We start from the raw sequence: 16,136 nt of genomic DNA, 5'->3' as shown, positions 1-16,136 counted from the left end.
AAACTCCTTCATTCAAACGTGCTGCGGTTTATTCGAACAAGATTACTCGTCTGCACAGACTGCATTTCGTGCAATCACAAGACCTGTGTCAAAGTTTGATGTGCCACTAGTTGCTGTAGTGTCGCAAAATAACCATGTGCTTGCCCAGTGCACACTGGAGGGCGTCATGTTTGATTGAACCAGCTGGTGGAAATCATGTGGCCTCCCTTCACGTGCTATTAATTGATGGAGGACTAGGAGGCACACTTGTAGGGGTGTGGTCCTTTTCCCTCTCCCATGGGCCGACATTTTTTTTATTGTGATAGCAATTATATGGACAGTCTCGGCTGTTTTTTGCCGTCGTCGCCGTCATGCATTGTATATGTATGTGTGTATATATATATATACTGTATTTACTCAATTGTAACGCGCACCCATTTTCCACGGCCAAAAAAAAAAAAGTAAAACATCGATTGTAACGCGCACCTATTTTTCGTGATAGAAAAGAACAAAAAAAGTCCGTAGTAGTCAACCTTCACACATTCAGAAAAACATTTATTTGCGTTTTAAACAACTAAAGTTTCAAAAAAAATAATACACAAAGTCAAACAGCGGGCCTTGCCGTTAAAACTGTCACCACTACGGCGGCGATACGAGTCATCAGTCCTCGTCTCTGTCGGAGCATCTCATCCTCGGACCATCCATGGCATTCGAGATGCCACATTTCTGAAAAGCCTTGATGACCATGGCTGATGGTATCGCACACCACGCATCCTTCACCCATTCAGCGAAGCCTTGCAGAGAGGCGCGCTTCATCCTGTTGCTTGGCGTGAAATCTTGTCGGTCATTGATCAGCCAGTCGGTGTACAGCGCCCGAATCGTGTCCTTCACCGGCTTGTTGAGGCAGACATCGAGCGGTTGAAGCTGTGATGTCACGCCGCCAGGTATAATGACAAGGTCCGTGTTGCACGCGGCAAGCTTGTCCTTGATCCGCTGGTCGAGGTGGCATCTGAATGCGTCGAGCACGAGCATCGCTCGCAGGCCCAAACCGGCGCCGGGCCTCCTCCGCCAGACGTGATCGATCCAATCCGCGACCAGGTCCATCGTCATCCAACCTTTCTCGTTGGCTCGCACGATTACACCACTCGGGAAGACGACTCCTTTCGGGAGCGTCTTCTGTTTGAATATTTGGTACAGGGCAAGCTTGTGCCCATCTGAGGTGCAACAAAGCATCGCCGTCACTCTTGTTTTCTCGTGGCCGGACGTCAACACGCGCACTTGCTTCGCTCCCTTCTTCTCGACTGTTGTGGTGCTAGGCATGTCGAAGTAGAGAGGCGTCTGATCGGCATTCCCAATTTGCCCAAGCTGGTAGCCGTTGCTGTGGCGCAAGTTTATGACGAACCTCTGAAAACTGTGAAGCTTTTCCTCATACTCGTCTGGCAACTTCTGGTATATGCCTGTGCGCCTTCGAAGGGAAAAGCCTTTCCTCTTCATGAAGTTTGTGAGTCAGCACCTGCTTGCTTTGAAATCGCTCTGCGTTAGCCCTTTTTCTAAGGCTAACTGCATTGCCCGAACCTGGAGCACATCTGTCGTCACGGGCCGCTGTGCCACTCGCTGCTCAAGCACATACTAGGCGAGCAGCTCTTCGATTTCGGGAAGCCAGCCCTGCTTTGGTCCACTGAAACCTTTTCGTGAAGCTTTGCTGTCGAAAATCTTCTTCTTTTACGCCAGTCTCACACGCACGTTTCGGGAACTCCGAACGACTGCAACGAGTCTTGATTGCCGTCCATCTCTGCACATGCAATAACTTTTCTTTTAAATGCGGCATCGTGGTGCACTTGTCGAGTCTTTGGAGTCGGCACTTCCACGCTATCGATGCGAATGCAGAACGGGATGACAAACTCCTCGGCACTCGCACGAACTCAAACAATGGCAGAAATGGCCGAGGCGCGTAGGAGGCGGCCATCTTTAAAATGCCGATGGAAATACGATAACCGAGCTTTTTTTTTTGTGTACTCGATTCTAATGCGCATGCGATTTTTGGACCCGTTTTACCAGAAAAAAGGTACGCGTTAGATTCGAGTAAATACGGTATATATAAAAGCCACAAAGAAAAATTATTCAGAAAAACTTTCTAACGTGCGGAATCGAATGGGCGACCTCTCGCTTCGCAGCGCGCGGCATTAGACGGCTAGGCCACGAAGGGTACGATCTTTCAGCCTGCTAACGGCGAGCTCTTTATATACACCATTTACTTCAGCATGCTTTCTTGGTCACCACCGAGATGGCGCGAAGTGCGTGCGGGGCGCGCTTTAAAGATCGTCGCCCCGCTCCTGTGAACGCTGTTGCTCTTCGCCCTACAGGGCGTGGTTGCCTTCGTGCGCTCGAGGAAAGAAGGGGGCGGCCGGGGGGGGGTGGAGCGGGGGGTTGGATATCTTGTGCTTTCCCCGCGATGTCCGCGCTGAAGTCACAGAGCGTACGAAGGTCACTTCGCTCACTACGGCGGCTGCATTTGCGAAAGGAGCGCGTTGTTCAAACAAAAATAAGTAACAACTGGGACATTTAGTTCGCGCTTGTCCTGTGAGTACCTGTTCGTTCGTTTCATGCGTCCTGCTTTATGTTTGAGCAGTGCGCTTCAAGTGTCGAGCTGTGACGCATGATAGTTCGCGCTCGTCTTGTGTGCATTCTTTTCGTGCGTCCTTTGGGGTTCGAGCGACGCGCTGGCAATTTCGAGCTGCTTTCCGTTCTTCATGTTACATTCCAATTTATTGCTATCGCATTCATTGCTTCGCCGTTGCGGCAAAAGTGTGACTTTTTTTTTTCTAAAAAACAAAAGAGAAAGACGAGTCTGGTGCCACTCCTTGTTAAATAATATTAATGAGAACCAACAGACAATAATGCCAAAGAAAGTGTAGGGGATGTTATTCATTGTAATTAGGATAAAGTGTAAAAAACGAGCCCTTAAAAAATCGTATTCTTTCCTTCATTCATAGCGAGGGTCTCATTCTGGCAGGCTTGATGCCTTCAGGTAGTATGCGAGGGATTATTGGTCAGCTGCCAGCTCGTAAAAAGATCCCATGCTACGTGACGCCAGAAAGACTGAAAAAGAGTGTTCCACACTCGCCGCCGTGGCTGCGACTGGCGTTGACTAACACTCCTAGGTTTAAATGCACATGTATACCCCATTAAGGGGGGACGTGGCTTTGGAAAACCAACTTTCTTATAACTTAACAGATGTTGATGAAAATTGGTACAAATATTCAGCATGTCTCCCTGCTGCTTCTAAAAAAGTTTCAGAGTGATATCTTCAGAACTTTTTATTAAATTAAATTTTTACTTTTTGCATTCCTTTGCACTTTGCGCAATGCCTGGAGAGTTTAAAAAAAGGACTAGAAGGCTAGGTGAATATTTGTTGCATAGCTAAATGCACGCTGAGTGTCATGACATTCTTGCGTTATCTTTTTTGCAACACAATATTCTTGCATTGCGATTCTTTTTGATACCTTCAAATCGGGCACACTCTTGGGGTGAATGAGTAGTCACTTCGTAAAATTACAAAGCATCAAAATGAGAAAGAAAGAATGTCACGACGTGCATTGTAGTCTAAGAAACATGACAAAAGAAACTGAGCCAAAATAGGCCAAACGGTTACGAAGAAAATGGCTGCGCAAACTTGGCAGGCAGGCAAAAAGGCACTTTTGAGAAAACGGCTCTCGAAGTTTCACCTTGCGTCCAGTGATCTGGAATGCACCAGGATCATAGTTTTTGGTGTCCTTAGTGATGTGAGGTCTCTTGAGTATTTGGTGCTTGCTTTGGTGCACTTTTGATGCCTTTTTTTCCCATATGGCATCCTTCTCTGCAGCTCCTTGAATGGAGTGTTTTCCAGGCTTCGGGCCAAGTGATGCACAAAACTCTCTATAAGCATGGAGAGTGCCAGTATTATACTTGCAGCTATTTCTGCGGCAATCAGTGAAGCGTTTAACTCTTCTGGTAGAATTGACCAAACTACCGAATGAAGACTCTGGGCCGCATTTTGACTTTTTGTTTTGGCAACAGCCGAGCAACTGAGGGTGGTCAGGTTTTAGTCGACTGGCAGCCATGCATTGCTGCCAATTTATATGTGTGTGGTGGTGGAGCCTTGTCTTCAGCTTCTGCAGCACAGTACTTGCACCAGCTCAGGGACCCAAGTGGGCAGAATTCATGGTGTGGCTCATCTCTCGAGGTGACATGATAGAATGTTGCCATTAAGGCCTTTTGCATGTCATCGATGTCAACGTTGTCATGGATAGCCATACCATAACCAGTCAGTCTTTTAAATTTATCAGGTCTTGAGTCAGGCCGGCCCATCCTCCAAGTGGTTGATCTTTTTTGCTTCTTGATACAGGCAGAGCTGTACCCATCCTCTTTTTGACATGATTTATACAGTCTTCTTTAGCCAATGGAATAAATCCGTATGTTCTTTCTTCAGAAAGAGTCGGGGAAGTATCACTGTCTCTATCACAAACATTGGATGTGTGTCGGAGGTCATTCTTTCCAGTGAGCTTCTGAATAAAATTAAGGTGGGGGTCGTGGAATTCAGTACCAACTTTCTTATTCCTTCGTAGGTTTTCATGAAAATTGGCACACTTATTGCAAACATTTCTGGGATAAAATATATGAGCAGTTTATTCAATAACGCGAGTTCGTCGGATATAAATTCAACTCCCTGCTTCACACACGCCACGCTCATTTGCAAACCTCGCCTGTGATGCGTTTCATCATCCACTCGGTCGCGGAAACGGTAATTTGCGAGGCTTTCGTTATTTTAGAAGATTCATCAGAGCTAGCGGCGATACCAAGCATGAATCCAAGCGTGCCTAAATTGCATCACCAGCGCCTTCTTTCATGCCGATGTACTCGGCCGCGGGGTCCAGGAAGTCGCGCACTATATGCTGGCTGGCGGCATTCAGCGACAATACGCAGTGCTCAGCCACGGCGATGAAAAATCGGTGCGCGTAACGTACTTGGTCTCTCATTTTGCGGCGCCGACGCGCGAAATTGCTAGCCGCTGCTCGGAGCGGTCAATGCGTGACAAGCTTGGCCGGGAGTCCGCTGCCGATGCGTAAAGTGCCCATCCGCACTTTCGAGTAGCCAGCGGATGATGCGATTTGTTGCTTGCGACGAAGCACAGTGCGGCTTGTCCGCTAGCGCGATGTCCGTGCCCGCAAAGTTCGGATTCGTCTCGTAAACCAGCGCCGTAAGCGGAGTTAGGCCTAGCCACGACTCCGAGCAGTAAGCTCGGTCGCGGTGTGCGTGGCAGCGGTGCCCGATGTTTCAAAGCACGTCATGTTCGATCGCGAGTACAAAGAGTAGTCCCGCGAAGTTCTTCGTCACGGAGGACGAAGTGCTGACAAGCTGAACTACCCGAGACGCGCATCTGCGATGTTCGCGACGAGCGCGGCACGCTATTGTCTATTGTACACTGATGACTGCGCTTTCGCTTGCAGCTGTCAAACTACAGGGTAATCATATTCTAAATTATCGTCGACCCGTGTACACAGAACGAGAGCGAACGCGTCACTAAGTAGCGCGATTTTCGACAGTAACATCAGGTAACATCGCGACGCGTAAGCAGCAGACGACTGTCTTCTCGAAGCGAGCATCGGACCAATGGCGAGGCGTGCTGGAGCAACATCGCGGACGCGGCCAATCGGAGGCGTCGAAACGACCTTCAGAGATTTGCTTTTTCACGGCCGGTCTAGAGGCGCGCGCTCGCTCCTTCCCTTACGGCCTGAGCAGCCGCCGGGAGTACAATGGAACTTTTTCTATATAGTCACGACGGCGCGCTCCGCGTGAGGGCGTTGCGAGCCAACCGCCCAAAGCGCGTTTCGCCGCATGCGCTTCGTGTTGTAAACCAGCTGTGCCTGGCCAATTTCTCGTGCTAATTACTTCTTTTGGTTGTAGCAAGTGGTGAAGGAAGTACAGGTGCGTGTGGGGACAGTCTGCCTTTCTCGGCACTCGGCAATAGAAGACGCACACGCAGCGCTACTAGCAACAACATTTTTTAAGACCCGACCACCTCATATTCGATGGAGGCGAAAATGCCTGAGGCCCGTGTGCTTAGATTTAGGTGCACGTTAGAGCACCCCAGCTGCCACAGCAGTGCATTTTTGGTGGGCCACGCATATTTACAACGTCACAGAGGGGAGACGTCACAGCTGCTTTGACCCACATTGTCAAGGAAAAGGCACTACCTTCAAAAGACATGGGCATTTGCGACGAAAACATTGAAGAAGCGGCGGTGCCTATTCCGGAAGATGTTATTGAGGAACTTGAAGCTCTGCGAGAACCTCCTCGCGAACCACCGAACTCTGTTGCCTATTCAGGCTTGGTGTATGTAGGTGGTTACACTGCCAAACTCGTCACTGATGTCGGTTGCGAAACATGCGCCATGCTAGTGACGACAAACAAAACGAGCAGTCCTTTGTATCATCTTCTCCGTCAGCAAGAAGCCTATGATCTACACTACCCAGAGCCGGAGTTACTGTCAATGCTGGACACAATTGTGACGTTCTTCGAGAAAGCAGTCAAATATCTTCCTCGAACGAAAATCCTCGAGACTCTGCAATTGACTGTTGAGCCATACCATGAAGATTCGCCACCTCTGGACTGTCCGGAAGGTGTGGACAAGAGTCGCGCGAGAGTGCTGGCTCATATTATTTCTGAGAAGTTTCTCCGGATTCTTCTTATTAACTACACAAAAAAGTTAACAGGTCAGAATGACAGGCCTTCCGGTTTTATTCACAAGCCCTCGCGGAAGCATATCAGGCTGTGACAGACTTCACTCCTTTAAACTGTGGTCGTCACTACAGTGTTTTACCAGCAGTGATTTTTTTTCAGTTCTCCATGCGCATATTGTTGTAGTACCATGGAAAACATTCTGTTTCCCATTGAAAGGATTCTCTGAAGGTTTTTTGTTTCCTCTTCGTCTGCAGCGTGGCCGTCCCCATTATGCAGCGACTTTCACTTTTTTGAAGTATTTGTTTCAATATTAAAGCACGAATTAAGATGCCTCTAACAAAAAATGTGCAATTTTGTTATTTTCAAGTACAGCGACGGCCGGCACATACATTTGAAATAAACATTTCCTAAACCATGATTAAACCGTTTCCTCAACCAAATGCAATGTTCATCCTCTTACTTATTTTCGAAGTTACAGAAACCTAAAAAAAAAAACAAGGCTGTGTTATAACCGCGTCGATGCTTTGCCGAGCAACAGAAGCGGGCTTATGAGCGGCCTGTGCCACCACTTCTGTAAAGCGGAATTTACCAGAGTCATCATATATACTTGCTACCATGTTTCTATCGCATTGGTACCATGAATACCATGTAGAGTTACTTCAGAAAGCGCCACGGTAAGTCGGAAGCCGAGCACTCCCTGCGCGCGCTAGCCTCCGCAACGGCCGGGAGTGAGTTAGGGAGCAGTTGGCTCGGAGCGTTCCGACGAAATTGCGGCCATAGGTAGCAACAGCCCCCCGTGCGCAGGCCGTAAAGGAAGGAGCGAGCGCGCGCCTCCAGACCGGCCGTGGCTTTTTGTGCGCTTGTTTTTAAAGGGAGGAGCCAGCTGAGGCGGGGAATTTGAAAAGGAAAAATGCCTTTTACGACGAGCTCTAAATGGTGGCACCCGGTTGTACCGTTGCGGAGCAAGAATTTTTTGAAAAGCACTTTTTGCGATCTCCACAATAATTTTAGACACCGCAGCCCGCGCAACTAATTTTTAAAGCACTTCTAGGTGGTTTTCAGTGAAGATATTTTGGAATCAGATAGAAAAAGGGCTACAGAAACTGAAAATGTGATTTTCAAAAAATCGACTTTTTTGCCATTTTGCGCGATACGAAAGCCGCGTCCCCCGTGGACGGGAGGATGACCGCCGCCGTAGCTCAGTGGTAGGGCATCGGACTCGTTATTCGAAGGTCGCAGGTTCGGTCCCTGCCGGTGGCAAGTTATCTTTTCGTCCACTTTACTTTCTTCACACTTTATCCTAATTACAAGGAATAACATCCCCTATACGTTCTTTGGCATTATTGTCTGTTGGTTCTCATTATTAGTGTGTCTAACTAAGAAACGAGCCCTTAAAAGTCGTATTCTTTCCTTGTGAAATAGGCAGCCAACCAACCAACCCATATGTGCCACCCCTACATTTCAACTTGTCTGTTGCTATTGTGACAGAAGGAGGGGCACCGGTGCGCTATTGGCCTGAACCAAAGCCTCAACATTAGGTAGCTGGTTGTGACTGCTTCTTTTTCTGGTCAGTCAACCAGTAGCCTCGTACGTCACACTTACCATGCTTCCGTCTCTTCAACTTTGCTTGCTGCTGCAAAGCATGGAATGATTGGCGCTGCCTCGATGCGCCGCCGGTGCAGGTGACGGCCAGCTGCCGGCCAGGTCACGAAGTCGCAGACACCGCCTAGTGTGGGACAGGTTCCCGATGAAGAATCTCCGGCGCTCGGCTAATCGTTCGGTGCATCTCGCAGAAGCATGAACAAAGCAGTGCACAAGCAACTGCCTCCTCCGAGCAGCCTGGACTGCAAATAGTTCATCCCCAGGCCATAAAAGCGTCAAAGTCAGCCAAGCGTGTCTAAGGCGATTGAAGAGGGAACTGCCAGCCTTGAGGGGCTCAGGACACAAGTGCAGTGTTGTCGCTGCATCTGGTGCGTTTCGGGGAACGTTGAGGTTAACGAAAGCAGGGCTGATGCCGCCACACCATTCTGACGATCCAGCGGCGCCGAGCCGTGAAGTCCCATCATAACACTCCCCAGCGCGCTGCGTTGGAAAACTCAACAACACCACGTATGCGCCGGTGAAATAACGGCGAGCTATTTATGTTCACCATTTACCGCTGGTGGTATGCAGATCTCGGAGAAACTTGAGCATGTTTTCTATCACGCAACACTCCTACGTTTTGTTTCAATTTGCAAAGTGTCCTTGAGACGCGCACGACGAAGGGGCCCTTTTCTGTACCCACTTATGATGTGGAACGAGAAAAAAAAAGAACACCAGGCACACCTTGTGTCAGATGCCCCCGTGTGGCAGGAGACGCAGATGGGTCACTCCACCCACCGCAGCTTAAAAGAAAAGAAATATCTAAGAGCATCTGATTCTTCATTGTTGGCACGCAGTCTTGGCCAGTCCCACAGAGTGGGTACGTGCCATAATTTTGAGGAAACAAACAAACAAGCAAGCAGACATTGTCGACACTTGCAGCGCGTTGCTCAAGCACAAAGACCTAACAATTGTGACATTTGTTAGTTCACCCTTGTCCTGTGTATACCTGTGCATTCATCTCGGGCGTCCATCTTTGTGCTTCAGTGGCGTGCTGCAAGTGTCGAGCTGCTTGTCGTTCTTAGTGTGATATTCCAATTTCTTGCTATCGCATGCATTGCTTCACCCTTGCGGCGAAATTGACTTTTTTCTTTCAGAGAAGTTTAGTTCGTTGTCGTCTATCATTCATAAAGACAAAAAACCTGAATGTGCTTCACCTAGCCGTAATGAGGGGTACTTCAGTTTTCCCTTGCTTGCTGAAGCTCCAGCACAAGAGTAGCATAAGAGTACAGACGTAGTGCATATGTATATTTACACACTTCAATGTGCCCTGCGTACTACTGGGCTCTGTAAAGTTCATCGTATCCACATTGTGCTATTGTTATTGGTAAGGGGTTCAGCTACTCTTTCGGTAGGGTTCATTGGCGGGAGGGGCCTCTCCCAAGTTTTGAAGCTGTCACTCATGCGTGTTAACTCGTGTATTTGCAGGTCAAGACAGACTTGTATGCGGAGGTGCTCAGCAGCCTAGAGCCCTCGTGTGCTGTGCTGCTCACGTGGTGCTACCTCATTGCCTACTTGGATGCCCAAAAGCAGAGGGATGTCATCCACTCCTACAAGGTACACTCGCATGTTTTGTTGTTCTTTTTTCCAGTATTTTAATTGTGATACACTCGTAGCTGGCTGGTTTCATTGACACTTCCGTGCATGTTTTGCCGATTTTCTGCTTTCTTGTTAAAAAAGAAATGACTCTCCATCCTTGTTTCGGCCTAAAGTGTTGACAAGCATTAGGATTGCTTTTTGAGACTTTGCTAATGGTACAGTAAAGCAGCATGGCCCATAGGCCTAGTGTGTTTTGTGTTGGGTGGTAATGCAACTATCGTATTTCTTTGTCCCCAAGACAAATCGAAATGCGCTTCATTTATTGATGCTGCTTCACAGTCCGGCATTGAGGTGTCAATACAAAAAGCTTTGGAAACTTGCATGCCTGTAATTTGACATTGACAGTTCAATGTGACAAAATCTTTCGCATATGCATGCCACTCTGAGCAACATCTATGGCAGTAGTGCTGTGGGAGCTAATTGTCTCTCTCTTCTTTGGAGACTTGTGATACAATGCAGTTAGAAAAAACAACATAATTTTCAGGAAAAGTCACTCAAAGGAATTTTTTTTTGGCTGGTTAATAGTTACTTTTCACAGCAATATTTTGAGACCCTGGCTGTTGTTTTATTGATATTTTATGGGCACTCCGCTGCATGACGATGTACCGTATATTGCCAATTATAAGTTGACTCCGATTATAAGTCGACCCCCCAACTTGCAACCCCTTCTAGGGGAAAACAAGTTGACTCCGAACACAGCCTCATGCTGCGGCCATAGCTCACCAATAAGTTTTTCAGAAGAGGGAGTAATACAAAGAAACATTTATTTGCCCGTGAAACATTGCTTACGACTTGTTGACGCTTGAGAGAAGGACGCAGTCACGGTCATTGCCATCATGTGAGCCACTGCTGCTGCTCGCCATCGGAACGGGTGCCGGTGGTACTGAGATGCCGCATGTGGAAAACGCCGTGCGGACCGATTTGACCCAGCAGGAATGAATGCTTTGCCTTCAGATCACTCACGCAGCGAAGTAACGCGCACTGTTTTTCATCTTAGGCTCAGGCCGTTCCATTTCATAAAGTTCGTGACCCATTTCTTGGATACTTTGAATTCTGTTTGCGGGATGCATATATCCTTCGCGACAGTACGTGCTTTTGCTTCAATATCATTGTAGCAAACACTCAGGCTCTTGCTTCTCTGGTCGTGAACCCAATCTCGAACCGCCTCCTCGACGGCAGTTTATCGTCCAGACTTCGGTCCGCGAAAGGAACGGTGTGTAGCAGCGCGTGTGAAGATCTTGGTCCTTTGTTTTCTCCATTCCCTCATGCACTTTTCTGACACATCAAACTTGCGCCCTGCTTCAACGTTGCTTTCCGACTCTGCGTAGAGGATCGCTTGCCTCTTGAAAGCAGCGCTGTACTGTTGCCGGCGTAGCAGTGGCATCTTGGCGTCCGTTTGGCAGCGTCGTAAATCGCTCACACCGCTGTTCGCAAGCGAAGCGAAATGCAGAAATGGCAAACAGGCGTGAGTGCAAAAAGACGCGAAGACGCTTGTGGGCGCATGTGACTGGTCAAGTCGTGGTTTAGTTCCCCGCGAAGTGTTGCCAGCCTGCACGGCTCTGCGAGCTTTTCTGTGGAACGCCGATGGTTTGTCAACGAATCGTTTCTATTGTATGAAAACAAAACTGCAGTGAGCATCACAAGATAAATTCCTCTTTATTCATAGAGCATCGTGCTCCCTCTATCAAAGGTTTGAAATGCTGCTTTCGAGACCATGTTTCCCAAGCAGTTCACATGCTACACGGCGGAGATTTTTAAACGCGCTTTGTAGTTTCGCCTCGCGTGGTTTCGCTAGTGTTTCGCGATTGTCGTGGCAGATCGCAAAAATGTCCGGCTCCGGAAGCAGCGCGTGCGTTGGGAGATAGCTGTTGCCGCGACTTTTCTGCCTCTGCGGCTGATGTTATTGATGCGTCGAATAGCAGGAAATCCGAGGACGACCCTTCGTCGGACCCCACAGATAAGTCGACTTTACGATTCCGCAAAAGGTCGACTCCGATTATAGGTCAACCCCTGAACTTTGGAAGGTTATTTTATGAAAAAAACGTCTACTTATAATCGGCAATATACGGTAGCTATGGGACTTAGCCTAACAGCTTTGTTGGTAAATTTTGCATCTGGACGAACCAGGGTGTGTATTGTTGAGGCACAGTGGCCACACCAGCTTGAAGTATTTTACTGTAGCATAGCTTTATGGGTTATTTGGGGTCCATTATTCAGTGGTGGAACCCTACGAATGGAATGATTTCTTTGCAAATTGAAACTTTTCTTTCCTGTGCAACATCTCAAGATAACTTCGAAAAGTGTTTGTTCATCTTGCTCCGAGTTAACGGTGCTCTGTCATGTTTTGCTGCTTTCTTTTGTAGGCAAAGTTCCTGGAAGTTTTCAAGACTGCGGTGCTGTTGAGCAAGACTGCCGCACCGACTCATGTTCTGGTAAGTGTGTGGCTTTGTGGGCCTAGTTTTGAAGAGATGCGGAAGAGAAAGAACAGTTTCGCTCTTATTGACAAGTTAACCTTTCGCAGTACCAAAAGCACCACCACGGCTGTGTCATGGGGCTTGGTAAAGTAGAGAAAACGTCGTAAATAAAAAAAAAAAAAGCAGTTTGCATTGCCTCCTTGATGTTCTTGCACTAACTGTTAGTGACATCATAGATTTTGACGGTGATTTCTAGGGCCCACAATTCTTTATCTATTGGTAGAAGTTAATTACATCGCGTTCAAAAGGACCTAGAGACCTAATGTGACAATATTCAGCAAGTTTTATTGAGCCAGTGTGGCCAAAACACGATAAAGAACTCCACTGAAATATGCAACATCACTAGAGGCCGGATTTTTAGGCAATAGAAAAGAAAAATGCTCATTTTAGGCACCAAGAATATGCAGGCTAAACAACGTTTTAGGCCTCCAATATTGTAAATATAGGCACAATGAATTTTTCGCATAAATGCAAATAATTTCAAGCGAAGACGCGCGCGACCTCGATCTACGACAGGAAAACAAAAATATGATTGCTCAAGATGGCAGAAAGGCGCCAACAGTTGAACATAGCCGTGCAACTGTGCTTTGTTCCGCACAGTACCAGTCCCCCCCCCCAAAAAAAGAAACTTTCTGGCTGTGCTACAGCAGTGAACACCTGAAAAACTAAATTACAAACAAAACGAAATCCACATGCACATTACATTTTTCTTTCTTTTCTTGCTCTGCACTCTCCTCTGACGGCTCTCCGCGGTTTTGTATTCGCTAACCGCTCGCGCCATGATAGCGCAACGGCGAATGCTCGCTGGAGTGTCCCACTTCACTGCTGCTAGCGGTTGTTTCAGGGAGTTGGTTGAACTAGAGGGCTAGGTTGATTCCTATAGAGTTCTGAACAGTCAATGTTGCACAGTAAAATAAGTAACTGGCTCAAACTGCACCCAGAAGCGAAACTTGAGACTAAATAGTGTTTGTATAAGTGCCAATTTGGTAATAGGCATTTATAGGTATGTGTAAGCATTTAGGCACAAACGCCAATATGGGCATTTATAGGCACTTTAAAAACACTATAAAAGCCCTTCTTAACCTCTAATTCATGTTCGTATATCAAAGTGGCGTGATAGGAGCGCAAGGAACGAAATAGGCATTTGCCTAAATTCGGGTCTGTAAACATCACACTCGCATTCAGGTGCTGAAGTTTCAACTCACAAAATTGAAAAGAATAGAATGTAGACCTTCATTTTATTATTATTTTTTATTATTTATACATACTGTCATTCCCAGAGGAATTATAACAGGCGGACAATCTTAGGCAGTGATTAAGTACAGTCAATAGAAAAAGAAAAAATAATAAGAAATTAACAAAAAAAACAAAACATACAAGCATATTTGTCAAAGTACAAACACATCGGCACTTCACTTAAATAACAAAAGAGATCACATAACACCATATTAAGTTTGCGAGGCTATCAAGTCGCCTTCTGCTAGTTTTTACCTGTTTGAACTTCTTTCACTCCGTATGTGCCATATTTTTACCCCGACCATGTCTGACGTGTTCGTTGTAAATGTAGGAGGCTTTGAAAAATGTTTGCTATATCTGGACGCAGCTTCAATGGTTAGCATTGGAAAATCGTAAGTGCATTCAAATATGGTCGTTATAACCGATAGTTCGTTATATGTGGGATCGTTATAAGTGGGTTCGACTGTACTTCGAGATTTAAGAAGTCTTAATTCGTGTTGAAGCAAATTCGAATACTGTGTTATTCGTTCGAATACTTCAAGTGCTCGAATATTTGCCCCAGCCTAGACTGTTCTCTAGAGAGGCTGCGCGAAGTGGATAGAATCCTGAAATTAGACGTCCTTCATGTTATTGTTCGCATTTTGGGGAGACATCATGTAGCCTTTTTCATAAATACCTCTCTGAAGCCTAATTGATATTGGAGGGTGCCATGGGGGATAAGCCACGGATAATGAGCTGTTGTTTCTGCAGGAGCAGTCACGCTGTCTTCTGAGGCATGCGACCCACGAGGACTTCAAGGAGCAGCTGGTACCTGCCCTGCAGAAGGCCATGCTGCGCAACCCTGAGATCATCATGGAGAGTGAGTGCCCGTTGTTGTTGTTGGGTGTAGGGCCGCAGTTCAGCAACGTGTCACTCTGTATTGGTGTGCTTGTGACTCATGAGACTCCTTTCGGCTTAAAGGGACACTAATGAGCAAAACGATTTTTCTCGCATTAATAAAGTAGTCTTCCACGATACCAAAAAACACCACGCTTGCTGCGAGAAGACGCATAATAAGCGAGAAAACGCACAAAAAGAAAATACACGTGGCGACGCCACCTTGGAATTCCCGCACCATTTGCCGTGACATCACATATTTTTGACGGCACCTGCTTGGGCCTACGTAGTTCCTAATCGGTTAAATCGAAGTACATTGTCCTCTGAGGGGGCCAGAGACTTGACGTAACGAGTTTGTGGAAATTTAGTCGAGCCAGTGGCGCCAAAATATGTTAAATGCTCTTTGAAACCTTTTACGTCACGAATTACAAAGTTCGGCGCGAAATTTAAAAATGAAACTTTGAACTTGGTTTTCTCCTCTAATAATAAACCTATGGTGGTGAAATAAACTACACAAGAGTTCTCCGAGCACACTTTATCAATCTAAACCAATTCATTGTTTCTCTTTAGTGTCCCTTTATAAACATTTCTAACCTCAATACAGCAAAAGCTCGTTAATTCGACCCCCATTAATGTGGAAAATCGGATAATTCGGATGTGTTTTCTGGTCTCGTCAAGCATATCTGTTGTTTAATGCTATCGAAATCTCATTAAATCGGTCATATTTGGCCACAACTCAGTTAATTTGGATGATCGTAGTACTAGTCGCCACGCACGAAGCACCGCATGTGCAGCACAAAGGACCGAAAACAGCATTCCCAAACAACCGAAATAGCTGCAGGTGTTCAGACAGGCGTGGTCACCATCCATGACTGCATTAGCAAGCCAGGTTTGTTCCAGCTTTGTTTTCATTTGGGGCAGTGTGAGTGCAATGTCACAAAACTCAAACATCAAACATAGTGGAAGCTGTTAAAGATGGAGAGCGTCAGCTGCAGCCCACATGCTGGCATAAATCTCTCTAGTTACATTGTTTGAGGAACGATCAGTTGCTGGCCATTTTTTATGAAAAAATTATCTTCACATGCTCGTGGTGATGTTGGTATTGGCGATACGTAATGAGTAGGCTTGTGCGAATAGTCATCATCATCATCATCATCATCAGCCTGTCTACGCCCACTGCAGGGCAAAGGCCTCTCCCATGTTCCGCCAATCAACCCGGTCCTGTGCTTTCTGCTGCCACGTAATACCTGCAAACTTCTTAATCTCATCTACCCACCTAATTTTCTGTCTCCCCCTCACGCGTTTGCCATCTCTTGGAATCCAGTCAGTTACCCTTAATGTCCACCGGTTATCCTGCCGACGTGCTACGTGCCCGGCCATATCCATTTCTTCTTCTTGATTTCAACTATGATGTCATTAACCCCCGTTTGTTCCCTGACCCACTCTGCTCTCTTCCTGTCTCTTAAGGTTACACCTATCATTTTCCTTTCCAATCGCTCGCTGCGTCGTCCTCAATTTAAGTTGAACCCTCTTTGTAAGTCTCCAGGTTTCTGCTCCGTAGGTAAGTACCGGTAAGATGCAGCTGTTATATACCTTCCTCTTGAGGGATAG

At 46.8% G+C, this 16,136-nt stretch overlaps 1 protein-coding gene and 1 non-coding gene across 2 annotated transcripts in view; both read left to right on the top strand.

Moving 5' to 3' along the window:
* Nucleotides 1-6,605: 6,605 nt before the first annotated feature.
* LOC119376923 (eIF-2-alpha kinase activator GCN1-like) overlaps nt 6,606-16,136 on the top strand; it is a 35,522-nt gene continuing 25,991 nt past the window's right edge. Inside the window, exons 1-4 of the mRNA XM_037646590.2 lie at nt 6,606-6,638; nt 9,769-9,897; nt 12,303-12,371; nt 14,400-14,508. Coding sequence (XP_037502518.1) covers nt 6,606-6,638; nt 9,769-9,897; nt 12,303-12,371; nt 14,400-14,508 — 340 coding nt within the window. The remainder of the gene's footprint in view (nt 6,639-9,768; nt 9,898-12,302; nt 12,372-14,399; nt 14,509-16,136) is intronic.
* On the top strand, nt 7,888-7,959 carry Trnat-cgu (transfer RNA threonine (anticodon CGU)). Its single transcript has one exon. It is a non-coding gene; the product is annotated as a tRNA-Thr (tRNA).

This window comes from Rhipicephalus sanguineus, unplaced genomic scaffold (genome assembly GCF_013339695.2).
Source record: "Rhipicephalus sanguineus isolate Rsan-2018 unplaced genomic scaffold, BIME_Rsan_1.4 Seq28, whole genome shotgun sequence".
Taxonomy (NCBI): Eukaryota; Metazoa; Arthropoda; class Arachnida; order Ixodida; family Ixodidae; genus Rhipicephalus; species Rhipicephalus sanguineus.
The sequence above is the reverse complement of the archived record's forward strand: the minus strand, read 5'-3'. Positions and strand labels throughout refer to the sequence as shown.